This window comes from Odontesthes bonariensis, chromosome 19 (assembly GCF_027942865.1).
Source record: "Odontesthes bonariensis isolate fOdoBon6 chromosome 19, fOdoBon6.hap1, whole genome shotgun sequence".
Lineage (NCBI taxonomy): Eukaryota > Metazoa > Chordata > Actinopteri > Atheriniformes > Atherinopsidae > Odontesthes > Odontesthes bonariensis.
In genome coordinates, this window is record NC_134524.1 from 1,527,579 (window position 1) to 1,547,449 (window position 19,871).

The 19,871-nt window shown below is 43.5% G+C and overlaps 1 protein-coding gene across 2 annotated transcripts in view; it reads right to left on the reverse strand.

Annotated features, from left to right (window-relative positions):
- Window positions 1–14,057: 14,057 nt before the first annotated feature.
- Window positions 14,058–19,871, reverse strand: part of LOC142368896 (sodium/hydrogen exchanger 9B2-like) — a 43,709-nt gene continuing 37,895 nt past the window's right edge. For both annotated transcript variants that reach the window (XM_075451098.1, XM_075451099.1), the window contains exon 13: window positions 14,058–15,180. In XM_075451098.1, the coding sequence (XP_075307213.1) occupies window positions 15,098–15,180 (83 nt within the window). In that variant the 3' untranslated portion in view covers window positions 14,058–15,097. The remainder of the gene's footprint in view (window positions 15,181–19,871) is intronic.

Consider the following 19,871-nt stretch of genomic DNA (forward strand, 5'->3'; position numbering starts at 1 on the left):
GACTTTCTGTGTTGGTTTTTAGCTTTTTAAAGACTTTCTGTGTTGGTTTTTAGCTTTTAAAGTCACAGCTGCACAGCTAGTTTTAAATACTTTCTGTGTTGGTTTTTAGCTTTTTAAGTCACAGCTGCACAGCTAGTTTTAAATACTTTCTGTGTTGGTTTTTAGCTTTTTAAGTCACAGCTGCACAGCTAGTTTTAAATACTTTCTGTGTTGGTTTTTAGCTTTTAAAGTCAAAAATAAAAGTCTGAATGTGATCTGCGCCTCAGCTCTGACTAAACACTTGGGCTTGGTTCCAGCTTTGGCCCCTCGGCAGCTCCTCACATGTCTGAACGGTACATGCCCAGTAATATTGTTGTAATATTTTAAATACTTGAACGCAGTTTTTCTAGAGAAGATAATTGCTTTGTAAATGGGATTATCGTCCATTGACTCTTTTGGGCTTTCACATGCGCGCGCCTACCGACAAGAGGTAAGTGACATGCTGTTTATAAAGTTGTTTTGTAACGTCCCCATGCCAGTAATGTGAGAACCATGCATATGGTTTTGATGGTAAGGCTTGTGACTTTATTGTCGGATGGTTTATAAAGTGGTGTGACGTTTCTGCAGTGTGCAAGTTGTTGTTTTACGTGGAAGGTTTAGCTCTTGCCCCTTAGCCACCACGTATTAGCCTCGCATGACAGGCTGCGCAAACAGCGCAATCGCTTCACAGGGAGCGCCGATTTGCACCGGTCTGTGTCCTACCGTCAGTAGCTATTTGACAACCTCTAGCAATGGAAATGCGCTTCAAATGCCCCGGAGTTCCCCTTTAAGACCTTTTTAGACTGGCGTTCGAACTCTGATTGGGGCCACTATGCATCCATTCTATCCGCTCTTTTTTAATGATCTTAATTTCATACAAATTTTATTCAATTCATTTTATTGCACTTGTGGAAGGCTTTTAATGCCCTGCAGCACTTTTACCATTTCTGAATCGTGTTTTATGTTTTGTTTTATGTATTGTTGTTTTTATCCTGCTGTAAAGGGCTATATAAATAAAGTTTGATTGATTGATTGATTGTGGAGTGGAGCTTTAAACAAACTGTTGGTCTCCGACTCCACGCCACGCGGCTGTTGTTCCACTGCGCCCTGTTTTGTGAGGTTATTTATCTGCCCACACACTCCTTTATCCTCCTAAAACAAAGATTTATCTGCCCACACACTCCTTTATCCTCCTAAAACAAAGATTTATCTCCCCACACACTCCTTTATCCTCCTAAAACAAAGATTTATCTGCCCACACACTCCTTTATCCTCCTAAAACAAAGATTTATCTGCCCACACACTCCTTTATCCTCCTAAAACAAAGATTTATTTCCCCACACACTCCTTTATCCTCCTAAAACAAAGATTTATCTCCCCACACACTCCTTTATCCTCCTAAAACAAAGATTTATCTGCACATTTATCACGACAACAAAAACTCGACAGCTTGTGAGCTCACAGGAAATCTTGCCCAGACAGACTTCAAAGTCATGGGTCCAAACAGCTGAGCTGGGTAACCACGGTAACTCACAGCAGTTCAGCTCGTCGCTCTTGTCCAGACAGTCGTGGTCGCCGTCACACAGCCAGTCTCTGGATACGCAGCGACCGTCGCCACAGCGGTGCTCCCGGGCCTGATCACACGCTGAGAAACACAAGAAATACATCAAGTCAAAGGACAAACGGGTGTGATATATGATCTGTGATCCTCCTCCTTTCCTGTTATTGCTCTGTCTGCGGTCTCTGTCTGCCCAGGTAGTCTTAAAGCTGAGCAGAGAGCTGTTAGAGCTGTTCCTGCAGCCAGGTCTCTGCCTGATATTCCTGCTGTGTCCTCATCAGGGCTCCAAGCTCGTCCATTTTACCCACCAGAGAACTCACATTTCCCATGATGATCAGGGGAAGGAATGGTTTAAACTTCCTCAGTGGCGGCTCCTGACATTTTTTTTTTTAGGTAGTGCAATTTCCCCCCGTTATGTCCATAAGTACCATAAAAGTCCATAGGACTGAGGTATATTTGTCTAGGTAGCAAGACCATTTCCCTAACTTGTTTGTGCCTATAAATTCAGATATCAGATATCAATTTTAGGCAATATCTCTTTTGTCCACCAGATGGCAACATTGAACTGGTTAAAAGTGTCAAACGGGAAGTTACATTGTGAAACCTTCAAAGCAAAACATTTGCCAGTTATTAATTTGCCAATCAGTTAATATTACACCTTAACCATTATTTATTTATTTTCCTCATATTGTTCCAGGATTCTATGAAATAAGTAAACACATAAGCTCTTAATGATAAGATTAATTCAATTTTCATTCTAAAGAATGTAATTAAAATGACAGCATATAAATCCAAGTCAAGTGTTTATTGAAGTTTTGGAAAATATGACTTAGAAAAGCATAACCAATTATCAAACATGGTTATGCACAAATCGGCCCTATGGAGGAGCCGCCACTGAACTTCCTCCTCCTTTGTCTCCATTTTGTTCCTGTTCTGCATCCTAGACGTCTCCTCTTCAAATCATGCTGATTCGGGGTCTTATATCCAAGGCATTTCTTGGGCTTTTGGAAAGCTCAGTTAGCTGCTCCGACAGGTTAGCAACTTTCCCGTTGCCATAGTTACGCATCATAGTTACCAGCAGAGGTCCTTCCAGCAGCTCAGGGAAATGTTTCAGAAATCTGTGTTTTCACAGAAAGAAGTGCATGTGTGTGCATGTGTGTGGATGTGTGCGTGTGCATGTGTGTACTGGAAAAAATCAAAGTCTTACCAAGTATATTTGTCTCGTTTCTAGTCCAAATATCTCATTACACTTAATATGAGACACAACTGCCTAACAAGTTCTATTTCAGCCAGATATAGGGACTTGTTTGAAGACAATACATCTGGAATATCTTGTTAAATGAAAAGTCTTGAAAACAAATTGTTTTGAGTCATATTTCACATGAAACAAGCTTTTTTTGACATTTGAAGAGGTTTTTAAGCTAATTTCAAGATCACTTTTAACTCAAAAGTCCCAGATATCACATCTTATTTCAAGAAATCTGGACAAGCCGATTTTGACTAGTTCCATTGGCAGATTTATTTTGATTATTTCAAGCAAAAACGTCTTTTATTTGTTGTTTTTTTTAACTTATTTTTGGAGGGGCATTTTTTCCAGTGTGTGTGTGTGCATGCATGACATTTGTGCATGTGCATATGTGCGTGCACGTGCGGCCTCACCACAGCTGAGCTCGTCGCTCAGGTCTCCGCAGTCGTCGTAACCATCGCAGACCAGAACGGGCGGCAGGCAGCGGCCGGTGTTACAGCGGAACTCTGCATCCGTGCACTCTGCGGACAGAGAGGTCACATGATGCTCACTTCTTCTTCTCTGCTATCCTGCATCCTTTCTGCCCCTCATCATCTCATGTTTCCAGGCTGTGTTCGAAACCGCCTACTGCATACTACATAATGCATACTGCATACTACATAATGCATACTACATACTGCATACTGCATACTCATCGATCAGACAGTATGCAGAGCGTTTACCCACAATGCATTTCGCTCCTGCCCGAGCCGAAATCAGCCGGCCTGAAGCTGATTTCCCTTAAGCTCTAAACTCTGTAAACTTTAGCAACATTTGAAACATTTTCAGGAGAGAAAGTAGTCGTTTAGATCCCCAACGTGTTGAAAACCTGACAAAATACCGGCTGTTTACAATTTTGTTCCCACGAATTCGGCGCTACTAAAGCTAGCCGCAGTGAGCTAACGCACTTCTGGTTATTTTCACCAAAATAAAATACCCGTTGTCTTTTATAATAGGGAAAGCCATTACGATACAATTGGTGCTTTTGTTTTGAAAACAGGAAGTGAACCTACCCTCGTTGTAGCTAGCTTGAAACTGCCGTTTTGACAGGAAATGACGATCGGCGACGTCACGTTACGTTGCATCTTGGGTAGTTTGAGTATGAGTAGTAACCTCATGATGCATACCCAACATTTCAGAGAATCTAGTATGCATCCGGGAACTTTAAAAAGTTAAAGTTAGTAGGAGTAGTAGGAGTAGTAGGAGTAGTAGGCGGTTTCGAACACAGCCACTGTGTAGAAGCTCAGTGTCGCTGGACAGATTTCTATGACCTGATGCTTCCATCATGTTTCATCAACTCAGCATCTCTGAGTATTTCTCATTTTTATCTTTATCAAACTGTTGATCGCCTGTTTATCGCCTGTTGATCGCATGTTGATCGCCTGTTGATCACTTGTTGATCACCTGTTGATCACCTGTTGATCACCTGTTGTTTGCCTGTTGATCGCGTGTTGTTTGCCTGTTGATCGCGTGTTGTTTGCCTGTTGATCGCCTGTTGATCGCCTGTTGATCGCCTGTTGATCGCGTGTTGTTTGCCTGTTGATCACCTGTTGATCACCTGTTGATCACCTGTTGATCACCTGTTGTTTGCCTGTTGATCGCGTGTTGTTTGCCTGTTGATCGCATGTTGATCGCCTGTTGATCACTTGTTGATCACCTGTTGATCACCTGTTGATCACCTGTTGTTTGCCTGTTGATCGCGTGTTGTTTGCCTGTTGATCACCTGTTGTTTGCCTGTTGATCGCCTGTTGATCGCGTGTTGTTTGCCTGTTGATCACCTGTTGTTTGCCTGTTGATCGCCTGTTGATCGCGTGTTGTTTGCCTGTTGATCACCTGTTGATCACCTGTTGTTTGCCTGTTGATCGCCTGTTGATCGCGTGTTGTTTGCCTGTTGATCACCTGTTGTTTGCCTGTTGATCGCCTGTTGTTTGCCTGTTGATCGCCTGTTGATCGCGTGTTGTTTGCCTGTTGATCGCCTGTTGTTTGCCTGTTGATCGCCTGTTGATCGCGTGTTGTTTGCCTGTTGATCACCTGTTGATCACCTGTTGTTTGCCTGTTGAACACCTGTTGATTGCCTGTTGATCGCGTGTTGATTGCCTGTTGATCGCGTGTTGTTTGCCTGTTGATCACCTGTTGATCACCTGTTGTTTGCCTGTTGATCGCCTGTTGATCACCTGTTGATCGCCTGTTGATCACCTGTTGATCACCTGTTGATCACCTGTTGATCACCTGTTGATTGCCTGTTGATCGCGTGTTGTTTGCCTGTTGATCACCTGTTGTTTGCCTGTTGATCGCCTGTTGATCGCGTGTTGTTTGCCTGTTGATCACCTGTTGATCACCTGTTGTTTGCCTGTTGATCGCCTGTTGATCGCGTGTTGTTTGCCTGTTGATCACCTGTTGATTGCCTGTTGATCGCGTGTTGTTTGCCTGTTGATCACCTGTTGATCACCTGTTGATCGCCTGTTGATCGCGTGTTGTTTGCCTGTTGATCGCATGTTGATCGCCTGTTGATCGCCTGTTGATCACCTGTTGATCGCCTGTTGATCGCCTGTTGATCGCCTGTTGATCGCCTGTTGATCACCTGTTGATCGCCTGTTGATTGCATGTTGATCGCCTGTTGATCGCCTGTTGATCGCCTGTTGATCGCCTGTTGATCGCCTGTTGATCGCCTGTTGATCGCCTGTTGTTTGCCTGTTGATCGCATGTTGATCACCTGTTGATCGCATGTTGATCGCCTGTTGATCACCTGTTGATCGCCTGTTGATCGCCTGTTGATCGCCTGTTGATCGCCTGTTGATTGCATGTTGATCGCCTGTTGATCGCCTGTTGATCGCCTGTTGAACGCATGTTGATCGCCTGTTGATCGCCTGTTGATCGCCTGTTGAACGCATGTTGATCGCCTGTTGATCGCCTGTTTTTTGCCTTTTGATCGCCTCTCTGGAATAATTCAATGAAGACACGAACAGCTGACGGTGTTTTGTTGTTCCCTCAGACTGTCAGGTGGAGGAGGAGGAGGGGGCGGAGTCGGTCCCGAATGAACCCGAATACATGACGGTCCACGTGTATCAGCACGGCTCCGACCGAACAGAACAGAGATGAAGGAAGACCTGCTGAGAACCGGAGACCTCAGTCTGACTCTGAGACGGCCCACAGCTGGAGACGGCGGAGAGTTCAACTGTGAAGTCTGGAGGAAAGGAAAAGTCCTGGGAAAAACAGTGAGGCTGACAGTCAGAGGTTGGTTTATTTATCTATCTGTCTGTCTGACTGTCTTCTGTCTCCTCTGCAGGGAGAGTTCAGGTCCAGGATCAAACAGAGGACATCAGGAACAGAAGCAGCTCCATTGATCCGACTCCTCTGATGGCTAATCATGAGTCTGATCAGTTTGTTGATGGGTCTTTGATCATTGATCCAATCTGACTTCGGATCAGAGAGAAAATGTCAATGAATGGGCGATGGATTAAGACAGGACACTTTGTCTGCAGACTCAGTATTGATCAGTGATCAGTGATGTCAGAGTGATCATTATCCCATAAGACCTGCCATTTTCCAATAATTTTAGCTTTAATTATACTTTTGACTTCAGCTTTGCTGTATTTAACCTTCATATCTATAACAGATTTTCTTGCTGCTTCTTTTGCACATCTTTCCGCCAGTTCATTACCTCCTACACCTTTATGGGCTGGAACCCATAGAAGTGTAGTACTGATACCAGACCTTAATAGGTTGTTGGCTAGTTGCATTATTTCATACACTATGTCCAGTCTTGATTCAGAGTGAAGGTTCTTCAGGCTTATCAACACTGAACTAGAGTCTGAAGCTATTACAGTTTGCTTAGGCCTATTACTCTGTACCCACAACAGGGCCATCCATATTGCCAAGTGATCATTAATTCTTCCAAAGAATTTGACATTTAGTTGAGGGATAACATCGGCAATTGCCACTTTCTTGTCAGTCTGTTTAGATGCATCGGTATACAAAATGAGTGTTTCTTTATACTTACTTGCTATATAACTTTTGACACTATAACGGTAACGGCAAGACCTGACTAACACATGAACTCTAAAGCCAAAACATAAACAACCTAAAACACGATAAAACATCAAACTAAAAACATGGGAAACCCCCCCATTGCCGGGACACTGTTGACCTGAGGCTTTGCAGACAGCCCGCTCTCTGGTGACCTTAAAGTGTGACACCACAGAGTCGCGGGCCGCCACCTCAGAAACACAGCAGAGAGGTCGTGGTTTCAACTCGCTGTTTATCCTTCTGAAGGCGATCAGAGTCTCACAGCTCACTGCTGCAGGGAGGCTGGAGGTGAGAAGGTAAACTGTGGAGTCTGTTGTCCTGTTAGAAGCAGAACCAGATGTTTAATCTGCATCAGATCAGTGCTGACTGTCAGCTCTGTGCATCAGCTCTGTGCATCGGCTCTGTGCAGCGGCTCTGTGCAGCGGCTCTGTGCATCGGCTCTGTGCATCAGCTCTGTGCATCGGCTCTGTGCATCGGCTCTGTGCAGCAGCTCTGTGCATCGGCTCTGTGCATCGGCTCTGTGCAGCAGCTCTGTGCATCAGCTCTGTGCAGCGGCTCTGTGCATCGGCTCTGTGCAGCGGCTCTGTGCATCAGCTCTGTGCAGCAGCTCTGTGCAGCGGCTCTGTGCATCAGCTCTGTGCAGCAGCTCTGTGCAGCGGCTCTGTGCATCGGCTCTGTGCAGCGGCTCTGTGCATCAGCTCTGTGCAGCAGCTCTGTGCAGCGGCTCTGTGCAGCGGCTCTGTGCATCGGCTCTGTGCATCGGCTCTGTGCATCGGCTCTGTGCAGCGGCTCTGTGCATCGGCTCTGTGCAGCAGCTCTGTGCATCGGCTCTGTGCATCAGCTCTGTGCATCGGCTCTGTGCATCAGCTCTGTGCAGCGGCTCTGTGCATCGGCTCTGTGCAGCGGCTCTGTGCAGCGGCTCTGTGCATCGGCTCTGTGCAGCAGCTCTGTGCAGCAGCTCTGTGCAGCGGCTCTGTGCATCGGCTCTGTGCATCGGCTCTGTGCAGCGGCTCTGCTGCAGGGTGACGCAGGATTCAGTGGCTGGATTTAAGAACAGAAACAGGATGTGAGGCTCTCTCCTCTGGACTCGGTTCAGATAAAACCTGAGCAGCAGGAAGCAGGAAGGCCGAGGTGTTTCTGTAACATGTCAGCAGGTAAGTGAAGGTTCAGGTCAGACTTGTTGTGATCACGCTGTGCTGCACTGACTTCTCCGTCCAACCCACTTGTGGTTTGCTCTGCAGGATGCTGCCGCCACACATGCTGCAACACGGTCAGTCTTCAGCCTGCAGACACCATGAAGGCAGCTCTGCTCGTTCTCTGTGAGTAGGCCGAACGGCTGTAATCAGAAACTATCCTGTGAGCCATGTTTGTGAAGTCAGACCTGAGCAGAGCTCTGATCCGGCTGTTGGATCAGACTCAGACTCAGAGTCTGACTCTGGTGCATGTCGCTGTGCTCACGCTGTGGCTTAACTTTGATGTTTCAGTGTCGCTGAGCTCCTGCCGGGCGTCCGCCGGTCCTGGTAAGTTCTTTAAAGTGTCCCGTTTACAGCATGTGTCCTGATTACTCTGGATTTATTCTTCGATTTGATGCTCTTTCTGAGGAACTCTGACGCGTAATGCCCACCTCTCATCACTTCCTGTTCTCGCCTGCAGACGCAGCTTTTTCAGTCATTCGTGGCAGAAAAAAGGATCAGTTTGTTATTTGTTTTGACCAGTTTGTTATTTGCTTTGATCAGTTTGTTATTTGTTTTGATCAGTTTGTTATTTGTTTTGATCAGTTTGTTCTTTGCTTTGATCAGTTTGTTATTTGTTTTGATCAGTTTGTTATTTGCTTTGATCAGTTTATTATTTGTTTTGATCAGTTTGTTATTTGTTTTGATCAGTTTGTTATTTGTTTTGATCAGTTTGTTATTTGTTTTGATCAGTTTGTTATTTGCTTTGATCACTTTGTAATTTGTTTTGATCAGTTTGTTATTTGTTTTGATCAGTTTGTTATTTGCTTTGATCAGTTTGTTATTTGTTTTGATCAGTTTGTTCTTTGCTTTGATCAGTTTGTTATTTGTTTTGATCAGTTTGTTATTTGTTTTGATCAGTTTGTTATTTGTTTTGATAAGTTTGTTATTTGTTTTGATCAGTTTGTTCTTTACTTTGATCAGTTCGTTCTTTGCTTTGATCAGTTTGTTATTTGTTTTGATCAGTTTGTTATTTGCTTTGATCAGTTTGTTATTTGCTTTGATCAGTTCGTTATTTGTTTTGATCAGTTTGTTCTTTGCTTTGATCAGTTTGTTATTTGTTTTGATCAGTTTGTTATTTGTTTTGATCAGTTTGTTATTTGTTTTGATCAGTTTGTTCTTTGCTTTGATCAGATTGTAATTTGTTTTGATCAGTTTGTTCTTTGCTTTGATCAGTTTGTTATTTGCTTTGATCAGTTTGTTATTTGTTTTGATCAGTTTGTTATTTGCTTTGATCAGTTTGTTATTTGCTTTGATCAGTTTGTTATTTGTTTTGATCAGTTTGTTATTTGCTTTGATCAGTTTGTCATTTGTTTTGATCAGTTTATTTGTTTTGATCAGTTTGTTATTTGTTTTGATCAGTTTGTTATTTGTTTTGATCAGTTTGTTATTTGTTTTGATCAGTTTGTTATTTGTTTTGATCAGTTTGTTATTTGTTTTGATCAGTTTGTTCTTTGCTTTGATCAGTTTGTTATTTGCTTTGATCAGTTTGTTATTTGTTTTGATCAGTTTGTTATTTGCTTTGATCAGTTTGTTATTTGTTTTGATCAGTTTGTTATTTGTTTTGATCAGTTTGTTATTTGCTTTGATCAGTTTATTTGCTTTGATCAGTTTGTTATTTGTTTTGATCAGTTTGTTATTTGCTTTGATCAGTTTGTTATTTGTTTTGATCAGTTTGTTCTTTACTTTGACCAGTTTGTTATTTGTTTTGATCAGTTTGTTATTTGTTTTGATCAGTTTGTTATTTGCTTTGATCAGTTTGTTATTTGCTTTGATCAGTTTGTTCTTTACTTTGATCAGTTTGTTATTTGTTTTGATCAGTTTGTTATTTGCTTTGATCAGTTTGTTATTTGTTTTGATCAGTTTGTTATTTGCTTTGATCAGTTTGTTCTTTGCTTTGATCAGTTTGTTCTTTGCTTTGATCAGTTTGTTCTTTGCTTTGATCAGTTTGTTATTTGTTTTGATCAGTTTGTTATTTGTTTTGATCAGTTTGTTATTTGTTTTGATCAGTTTGTTCTTTGCTTTGATCAGATTGTAATTTGTTTTGATCAGTTTGTTCTTTGCTTTGATCAGTTTGTTATTTGCTTTGATCAGTTTGTTATTTGCTTTGATCAGTTTGTTATTTGCTTTGATCAATTTGTTATTTGCTTTGATCAGTTTGTTATTTGCTTTGATCAATTTGTTATTTGTTTTGATCAGTTTGTTATTTGTTTTGATCAGATTGTAATTTGCTTTGATCAGTTTGTTATTTGCTTTGATCTGTTTGTTATTTGCTTTGATCAGATTGTTATTTGTTTTGATCAGTTTGTTATTTGTTTTGATCAGTTTGTTATTTGCTTTGATCAGTTTGTTATTTGTTTTGATCAGTTTGTTATTTGCTCTGATCAGATTGTTATTTGTTTTGATCAGTTTGTTATTTGTTTTGATCAGTTTGTTATTTGCTTTGATCAGTTTGTTATTTGTTTTGATCAGTTTGTTATTTGCTTTGATCAATTTGTTATTTGCTTTGATCAGTTTGTTATTTGTTTTGATCAGATTGTAATTTGCTTTGATCAGTTTGTTATTTGCTTTGATCAGTTTGTTATTTGTTTTGATCAGTTTTTTATTTGCTTTGATCAGTTTGTTATTTGCTTTGATCAGTTTGTTATTTGTTTTGATCAGTTTGTTATTTGCTTTGATCAGTTTGTCATTTGTTTTGATCAGTTTATTTGTTTTGATCAGATTGTTATTTGTTTTGATCAGTTTGTTATTTGTTTTGATCAGTTTGTTATTTGCTTTGATCAGTTTGTTATTTGCTTTGATCAATTTGTTATTTGCTTTGATCAGATTGTTATTTGTTTTGATCAGTTTGTTATTTGTTTTGATCAGTTTGTTATTTGTTTTGATCAGTTTGTTATTTGTTTTGATCAGTTTGTTATTTGCTTTGATCAGTTTGTTATTTGCTTTGATCAGTTTGTTATTTGTTTTGATCAGTTTGTTATTTGTTTTGATCAGTTTGTTATTTGTTTTGATCAGTTTGTTCTTTGCTTTGATCAGTTTGTTATTTGTTTTGATCAGATTGTAATTTGTTTTGATCAGTTTGTTATTTGCTTTGATCAGTTTGTTATTTGTTTTGATCAGTTTGTTATTTGTTTTGATCAGTTTGTTATTTGTTTTGATCAGTTTGTTATTTGCTTTGATCAGTTTGTTATTTGTTTTGATCAGTTTGTTATTTGTTTTGATCAGTTTGTTCTTTGCTTTGATCAGTTTGTTATTTGTTTTGATCAGTTTGTTATTTGCTTTGATCAGTTTGTTATTTGTTTTGATCAGTTTGTTATTTGTTTTGATCAGTTTGTTCTTTGCTTTGATCAGTTTGTTATTTGTTTTGATCAGATTGTAATTTGTTTTGATCAGATTGTAATTTGCTTTGATCAGTTTGTTATTTGTTTTGATCAGTTTGTTATTTGTTTTGATCAGTTTGTTATTTGTTTTGATCAGTTTGTTATTTGCTTTGATCAGTTTGTTATTTGTTTTGATCAGTTTGTTATTTGTTTTGATCAGTTTGTTCTTTGCTTTGATCAGTTTGTTATTTGTTTTGATCAGTTTGTTATTTGCTTTGATCAGTTTGTTATTTGTTTTGATCAGTTTGTTATTTGTTTTGATCAGTTTGTTATTTGTTTTGATCAGTTTGTTCTTTGCTTTGATCAGTTTGTTATTTGCTTTGATCAGTTTGTTATTTGCTTTGATCAGTTTATTTGCTTTGATCAGTTTGTTATTTGTTTTGATCAGTTTGTTCTTTACTTTGACCAGTTTGTTATTTGCTTTGATCAGTTTGTTATTTGTTTTGATCAGTTTGTTCTTTGCTTTGATCAGTTTGTTATTTGTTTTGATCAGTTTGTTATTTGCTTTGATCAGTTTGTTATTTGTTTTGATCAGTTTGTTATTTGCTTTGATCAGTTTATTTGCTTTGATCAGTTTGTTATTTGTTTTGATCAGTTTGTTATTTGCTTCGATCAGTTTGTTATTTGCTTTGATCAGTTTGTTCTTTGCTTTGATCAGTTTGTTATTTGCTTTGATCAGTTTATTTGCTTTGATCAGTTTGTTATTTGTTTTGATCAGTTTGTTCTTTACTTTGACCAGTTTGTTATTTGCTTTGATCAGTTTGTTATTTGTTTTGATCAGTTTGTTCTTTGCTTTGATCAGTTTGTTCTTTGCTTTGTTATTTGTTCTTTGCTTTGATCAGTTTGTTCTTTGCTTTGATCAGTTTGGTATTTGTTTTGATCAGTTTGTTATTTGTTTTGATCAGTTTGTTATTTGCTTTGATCAGTTTGTTCTTTGCTTTGATCAGTTTGTTATTTGTTTTGATCAGTTTGTTATTTGTTTTGATCAGTTTGTTATTTGCTTTGATCAGTTTGTTATTTGCTTTGATCAGTTTGTTATTTGCTTTGATCAGTTTGTTATTTGCTTTGATCAGATTGTTATTTGCTTTGATCGGTTTGTTATTTGTTTTGATCAGTTTGTTATTTGCTTTGATCAGATTGTTGTTTGCTTTGATCAATTTGTTATTTTCTTTTCTCCATCTTTTGCACTTAAAACTTTGAGCGTAAAAGGCTGCTTTTCCTTCCGTTCTCTGCCAACATGATCCCACACTGCTTCAGAAATGTTGCGCTCCGGGCTCTGGGGAGGATTCATCCCTCCATCAGACCTGCTGCCACTGATTTTCAGTCCACTTCTTGTGTCCTTTGGCACAGCTCAGAACACAGAGGCTTCACCTTGAGCTGCAAACCTTATAGAACCTTAAAGAACAGAAAAAACAACATTATTAACCTGATGAAGCTCCAGTTCGGTCCTGAACGCAGGTGAGCTGCTCTTAATGTTTGTCAGCTGGGTGAAAGTGAACAGAGTGAGGAAAAAAGTGAAGGAAGTGTCAGATGAGGCAGTAAAGTCAGTGGATTTGGATTAGAAGAAGCAATGGCAGCTGGGGGCCCAGCAGGGGGAGCACTTAGGGTAAACAGACTTTTGGAAGAAGCAAAGAAGAAGTTGAAGATATTTAAGTGGAGGGTGTGGCCCATGTGAGCCTTTCGAAACCAGGCGAACATTTTAGGTGAGTTGGCCTCTATGGCCTTGTTTTTGCTGGCATTTTTAGTGATCGTAGGACTGTCTAGGTGAGTTTGTCTGCTGAATCTGCTAGTGTGTCTTGTCCTGCCTCCACCTCTGGCACCCTCTATACTTTCATTACCCCCAACCCGAACCAGGGTTTACATCCCATTCCTACTTATCTTTACCTCTTCTATTTCTACCCCCTACCCTGAACCAGGGCTTGAATCCCATTCCTACTTATCTTTACCTCTTCTATTTCTACCCCCTACCCGAACCCATGTTTCCTCTTCAGGTACCTTTTAGCTGAGGAGGGGGAACATGTGTTCATAAATGGAGCCGCTGCCACCTCTAAAACCCGGCTTTGATCTCTGAGACCATGTCAGCTTTCACAGGTCTTTTTTTAATCTGGTTTCTGTCAGATTCTGTGGTTTTAAAAGTGAAGGAAGGTGTGAAACGCTTTAGTGAGAGGAAACTGAGCCTTCTTCAGGTGCTACTTGCTTGTTGACGCTCTGATAAATAAAATGTCAGATGAGAGCTGAAGCTAACGTAGTTTGGGTCTCGTCTGTTTCTGACCCAGCTGCTGTTTTGGGTCAGAATTTGAGGTGTTTTGGTCGCATGATTTAAGGCGTTAATAGTTGTGAAAGTGACTCAGAGTAGGTGTTACATGTGTGAGGCCGCGAGCTCGTTGGGACGATGTTTCCGGATTAATGAACCGAAGACTTTCTGTAACCTTTAAAGCCAGAGCTGAAAACTGAACAGGACAAAGTAAACAAACTGAGAACATCAAACCAATAAAAACTTAAATGAATAAACCGTAAAAACATCTGGAAGCTCAGAAGAACCACACATCTGGATCAGATTCAGTTCAATTCAGTTTTATTTATAAAGCGAATCGCAGCAGATCTCAAGCTTGAAGGATGCAGAATGATGAGACCCGGCGGCCCCTTCATCAGGAACACCTGTTCAGGTACCTGTTCACACAGAGAATCAGCCAATCACAGGGCAGCAGCTCGCTGCATTCAGGCCTGTGGTGGAGGTGGAGACCACCTGCTGGGTTCACACCGAGCATCAGAACGGGGGTTTAAGGGACTTTGAACGTTGGTTGTTGGTGCCAGACGGGTCAGAAACAGCTGATCTGCTGGGATTTGCACCCACAACCATCTCTGGGGTTAACAGAGAACGGTCAGAAGAAGAGAAAATATCCAGTTAAAATGCTTCTTCTATGTGAAAGGAGAATGGGCAGCCTGGTTCCAGGTGGCAGGAAGGCAGGAAGGCAGGAAGGCAGCAGGAACTCCAATAACCCCGTGTAAGGGTGTGGGGGGGTCTGTTCTGGGCCCACTTTGGGCCCCTCGGTACCAGCTGGGCATCGTTTAAATTAATTAAGGCAGTTCTGAGGGCTAAAGGGGGCCCGACCATTTACTGTCAGGTACCTGATAAAGTGGCCGGTGGGTTCCTTATCCAATCCAATCATAATCCAATTATAATCCTAACAAATCAAATGCATTTAATTCCAAATTAGTCAAAAAACAAAGTTGCTTATTTAAGGAAACCAACAGATTTATCAGTAAACTGACCTGTTTTACTCTTGTTTGGACTTCTTTGAGAACACATCCCATTAAACTTCTCATATTTCTCTCACTTTTGAATGTCAGACTTTAAATCCCGTCTCTTTGTTTTCTTTTGTTTACATTTCTGACCCGTCACCTGTTTGAAATGCTGGAGCTCCTGCAGCCTCGGCATCAGGTGACGCTGGCTGTAAAGTGCTCCGGTTTCACTTCCCACAGCAAATAAAACCAATGCACATGCAACACTTCCTACGGGCAGCAAAGCAAAGAATAAGCACATAAACGCCTTCTGCAGCTTCATTTTTAGTGAACTTGGCTCGTTCGTTCGGAAGCTTCACAGTCTGGTCTCGAGTGTCGCGCTGTCTTTTTCTGGACCGCTGTTGCACGGCGCCGTGGCTTCAGCCTCCGTCTCCTCAGCTGGGATTCAAAGAAAGAAAAGAGTTAGTAAAGCAGAGGTGAGGAGAAGCGCTCCTGGTGACGAACTCAGCCAAACAAAAGGTTCTACACTGGAAAAAATCAAAGTCTTACCAAGTATATTTGTCTCATTTCTAGTCCAAATATCTCATTACACTTAATATTAGACACAACTGCCTAACAAGCTCTATTTCAGCCAGATATAGGGACTTGTTTTAAGGACTTGTTTACATCTTGAATATCTTGTTAAATGAAAAGTCTTGAGTCACATATCACATGAAACAAGCTTTTGTTTTTACATTTGAAGAGGTTTTTAAGCTAATTTCAAGATCACTTTTATCTCAAAAGTCCTAAATATCACATCTTATTTAAAAAAATCTTGACAAGCCGATTTTCACTAGTTCCATTGGCAGATTTTTTTGCTTATTTCAAACAAAAACGTCTTTTATTTGTTGTTCTATTTCATCCCTACTGACCGCCAGAGGCGGTGCTGAAAGCACTGAATATCCCTTCGCGCATGCGCCGTTCGAGTAGTAATACCAACAGAGTCACACCTGTGACATGTCGGGTGATCAATCAGAGGCTATATAGCCTGGTGTCATCCGACACTCTGCTCCTACAGAATCTTCTCGCGTGCGGTTCGCTTACATAGCATCAACCTTTCTTGGTCATTTCACCGTCGTTTGACGCCCCATTTGCCTGTTGGCTGGAGCAGCGATATTTCGCCCTCCTAGGGGCTGCGACGGGTTGATCCTTGACCGATCTTCTGTGTGCTGGGGATGGTCGCGTTTGCGCCCCCCCCCTCCCGACTCACAGCTTCAGGTTGGTGGTATGATACGCACACTTCAGCTTGGCTACTTAAGGTTAGCCTCTCCGGCTGTTGTTGCACTTGATTTGTAACGGTAGCGCCTTAACCTACCGTTTTTTCAGTTGAAACAGCTCCCGATATTAAACAGCTGATCGTTTAGCTCTGAACTGAGCTACCGGCTGTAGCATCGGAGCTTTGTTTGCTGTAATCGGCGACGGTGGCGTTTTGCCCCCCCCTCCCGATATTAAACAGCTGATCGTTTAGCTCTGAACTGAGCTAACTGCGGTAGCATCTGAGCTTTGTTTGCTTTGTCTGCTTTAATCGGTTGCGGTGGCGTCTCGCCTCCTCTCTCCCGATACTAACCAGCTGCTTATTTGGTTCTGAACTGAGCTACCTGTTGTAGTTTCTCAGTTTTCTTTATTGGTGACGGTTGCATCTCGCCCCCTCTCCCTATATTACACAGCTGATTATTTGGTTCTGAACTGAGCTACCTCTTGTAGCTTCTCAGTTTTATTTCTTATTTGGTGACGGTGGCGTCTTGCCCCCTCTCCCAATTTTAGCCAAAGTCTTATCCAGTTAGACTGGGCTACCTGTGGTGGCATCTAAGTTTGATTGCCTTAATCGGTGATGGCGTCTCGCCCCCTCTCCCGATTTTAGCTAATATCTCACTCTATTTTTGCGCTGTGCTCTAATTGGTGACGGTGGCGTTCCGCCCCCCCTCTCCCGATATTGAACAGCTGCTTGTTTAGTTTCCTAAACTGAGCTACCTGCGGTAGCATCTGAGTTTGATTGCTTTAATTGGTGACGGCTGCGTTTTCGCCCCCTCTCCCGATTTTAGCTAATATCTCATTATTTTGCTCTAAGCTTTAATTGGTGACGGCTGCGTTTTCGCCCCCTCTCCCGGTTTTAGCTGGCCGCTTATTCAGTTGTAGGTTGAGCTACCTGTGGTAGCATCTGTGTTGATTGCTTTAATTGGTGAAGGCAGCGTTTTCGCCCCCTCTCCCGATTTTAGCTAATATCTCACTATTTTGCACTGAGCTTTAATTGGTGACGGCTGCGTTTTCGCCCCCTCTCCCGATTTTAGCTAGCCGCTTATTCAGTTTTGGTTGCTTTAACTGGTGTAGGCAGCGTTTTCGCCCCCTCTCCCAGTTTTAGCTAGCCGCCTATTTGGTTTTGACTGCCCTGATTGGTGACGGCTGCGTTTTCGCCCCCTCTCCCAGTCTTGGCTAGCCGCTTATTCAGCTCTGGCTGCTTTGATTGGCATTGAGCGTTATTTGGTGAAGGCTGCGTTGTCGCCCCCTCTCCTAACTTTCGCGGACGACTCACTCTGTTTTGCGCTGAGCTTTAACTGGTGAAGGCAGCGTTTCCGCCCCCTCTCCCCGTTCTAGCCAGCCGCTTACTCAGTTTTGGTTGCTTTAACTGGTGAAGGCAGCGTTTCCGCCCCCTCTCCCCGTTCTAGCCAGCCGCTTACTCATTTTTGGTTGCTTTAACTGGTGAAGGCAGCATTTTCGCCCCCTCTCCTAGTTTTAGCTAGCCGCCTATTCGGTTTTGACTGCCCTGATTGGTGACGGCTGCGTTTTCGCCCCCTCTCCCAGTCTTGGAGTTTGGATTGTCGTCCGGTGTTCTGGACGTAGCTGACTGTGTCAGCTCCTCTGTTCTTTCTGCCTGCGGTTGGACTCGGGTCAGTTTCGAACATGGATGGCTCCCACTGTTGTGTGGATTGTGGGACCGTGCTTCAGGCTGATGATGGCAACCTGTGCCTTTGACATGATCACCTGGTGGGGACCCTATCAGAGAATTCCTGCATGAACTGTGGTTACATGCCCCGTGCTGTGTGGGTGACTTGGCTGGCCCGATTGCGCCTCGAGGTTGGCAATGACCTTCCACCTTCTGGGAGGGTGACCCCCCCCTAGGCGCTTGAAGCGCTGGAATGAGGCCACAGCCTCTGGCTCCTCCTAAGAAGAGTCGAGCCAAGTCTGATCAGGGCCTTTCCACGAGAGTTGAGCGTTTGTCTGCAGAACTGACAGAAGTGAAATCCCTTCTTCAGGCACGCCAGCTGGATACTTCACTGGTTGGATCCTCTTCTCCACCCATGCCAGAGTTGGCTTCGGAGGTGGACGTGTCATCTTTGGCTGCCTCTGCCCCTCACTTAAGAGTGAGGAAGGGGCGCAGTCGTGAGACTGACTCACTCTCTTCGTCTCATAGTGCAGCTGGTGGGTTGAGTGGCAGCTCTATGCGGGACGTCATGCATATGGCATTGAGGCAGCTGCAGTTGGACGTCCCGCAGGTGGAAGAGTCCGCTCCTGGAAGTGCCTTTTTCAGGCGCAGACGGGCCTCTTCTGTCTCCGAGTTACGCGCTTGTTGGTGGAACTAGAGCCTTTCACGCCCCTCCACAGATGGTCGCGTGTCGGCGGCCTTACATGAGTCGGTTAAGGATGGCTTGGATCTTATGCCTGCGGTTTTACCTGAGGTGGCCACACTATGGTGTCACCAGATGAGGTGTGCCACAAACTCTGGCCGCCGCCCCATCAAGGGCCATGGGGACGGGCGATGAGGCCACCAGGCCAATTGTCGAATTTTTTTTTTCCAATCAGCAGCTCAGTATTGGGCTGCTCATGCTGGGGATCCATGGGTGGTTCCAGGGGTGGTTCACACCCTTACCTCGGGTTACCGGCTACGATCCCAACGGCGGCCTCGCATGTCGCGCCGGGGCAGGGTGACCATAATCACCGACCCGGTGTAAGCTCAAGCACTGGACCAGGAGCTTTCTGCCCTCCTGGCCAAGGATGCAATAGAGACAATTGATCCTCTGCAGCAACCCAGAGGCTACTATTTTGGGTCCCAGGGGGACTGAATCTATATCTAAAGGTGCTGCCTTTTCACAGGCTCACGACGGCAGAGGTTCTTCAGACTGTTACGAGGGACAAATGGTTTCCCTCAACAGACCTGACGGACGAGTACTTTTCATGTACCTCTTGCGGCAGAGCATCGCCGTTTTTCTCCGATGCCCCCGTTTGGCCTCTCTCTCTCCCTGAGGGTGTTCACTCGGAATGTAACAGCAGACCTTTCCCCTATGCGGAATGAAGGCTCTTCCATACCTTGACGATTGACTTCTGCACCCCATCCCGGGCGCATGCTTCTCGTGATACGAGTCGTCTGCTTGGTCATGTGTCCCAGTTGGGCCTCCAGGCCACCTTGGAGACGAGCTGCCTGACCCCATCTCAGACAACCACTTTTCTTGGGGTGTCTCCGGATTCACCCTCCATGAGGGCTTACCCATCTGCTCAAGGGTGAACAATATTCTCCGGTGGGTCAGTCGATTCATGCTGGGCCGGCAGTTTCCGTGCGTCGCCTCCCTGCGGCTACTAGGCAACTGGTGCCGGTCGCTCGGGTTGTGCCCTTAGGTCTGCTGTCACTGCGCCCTAACACATAAATGTACTGGAGCTGCGTGCTGTGCATCTGGCTCTCAGACACCTTTTGCCCACCTGAAGGGGAATTATGTTCTGATTCGGTCAGACAACGCCTCTGCGGTCTACCACCTCAACCATCGAGGTGGCACCAGGTCAGCGCGGCTTCTGGAAGTGTCCAGAGATCTCCTGGAATGGGCCTCTCCCCGCCTGTCCACCCTGCAGGCAGTGTTCTTACCAGGGCGGCACAACCACGTCGCAGACTCTCTTTCCCGCCAGGCGACTGCTCCGGGAAGAGTGGTCCCTTCACAGCGACTTAGTGCTCAGGATCTGGGACCTCTTCGCCACAGAGGAATCGACTCGATGTCCTCGATGGTATTCCCTTAAGGGGGCTTCAGGTGCATTGGCTCATCCCTGGCCAAGGGTCCTCCTGTATGCTTTTCCACCCCTGTCTCTGATTGGCTTACTCTTCGGCGGGT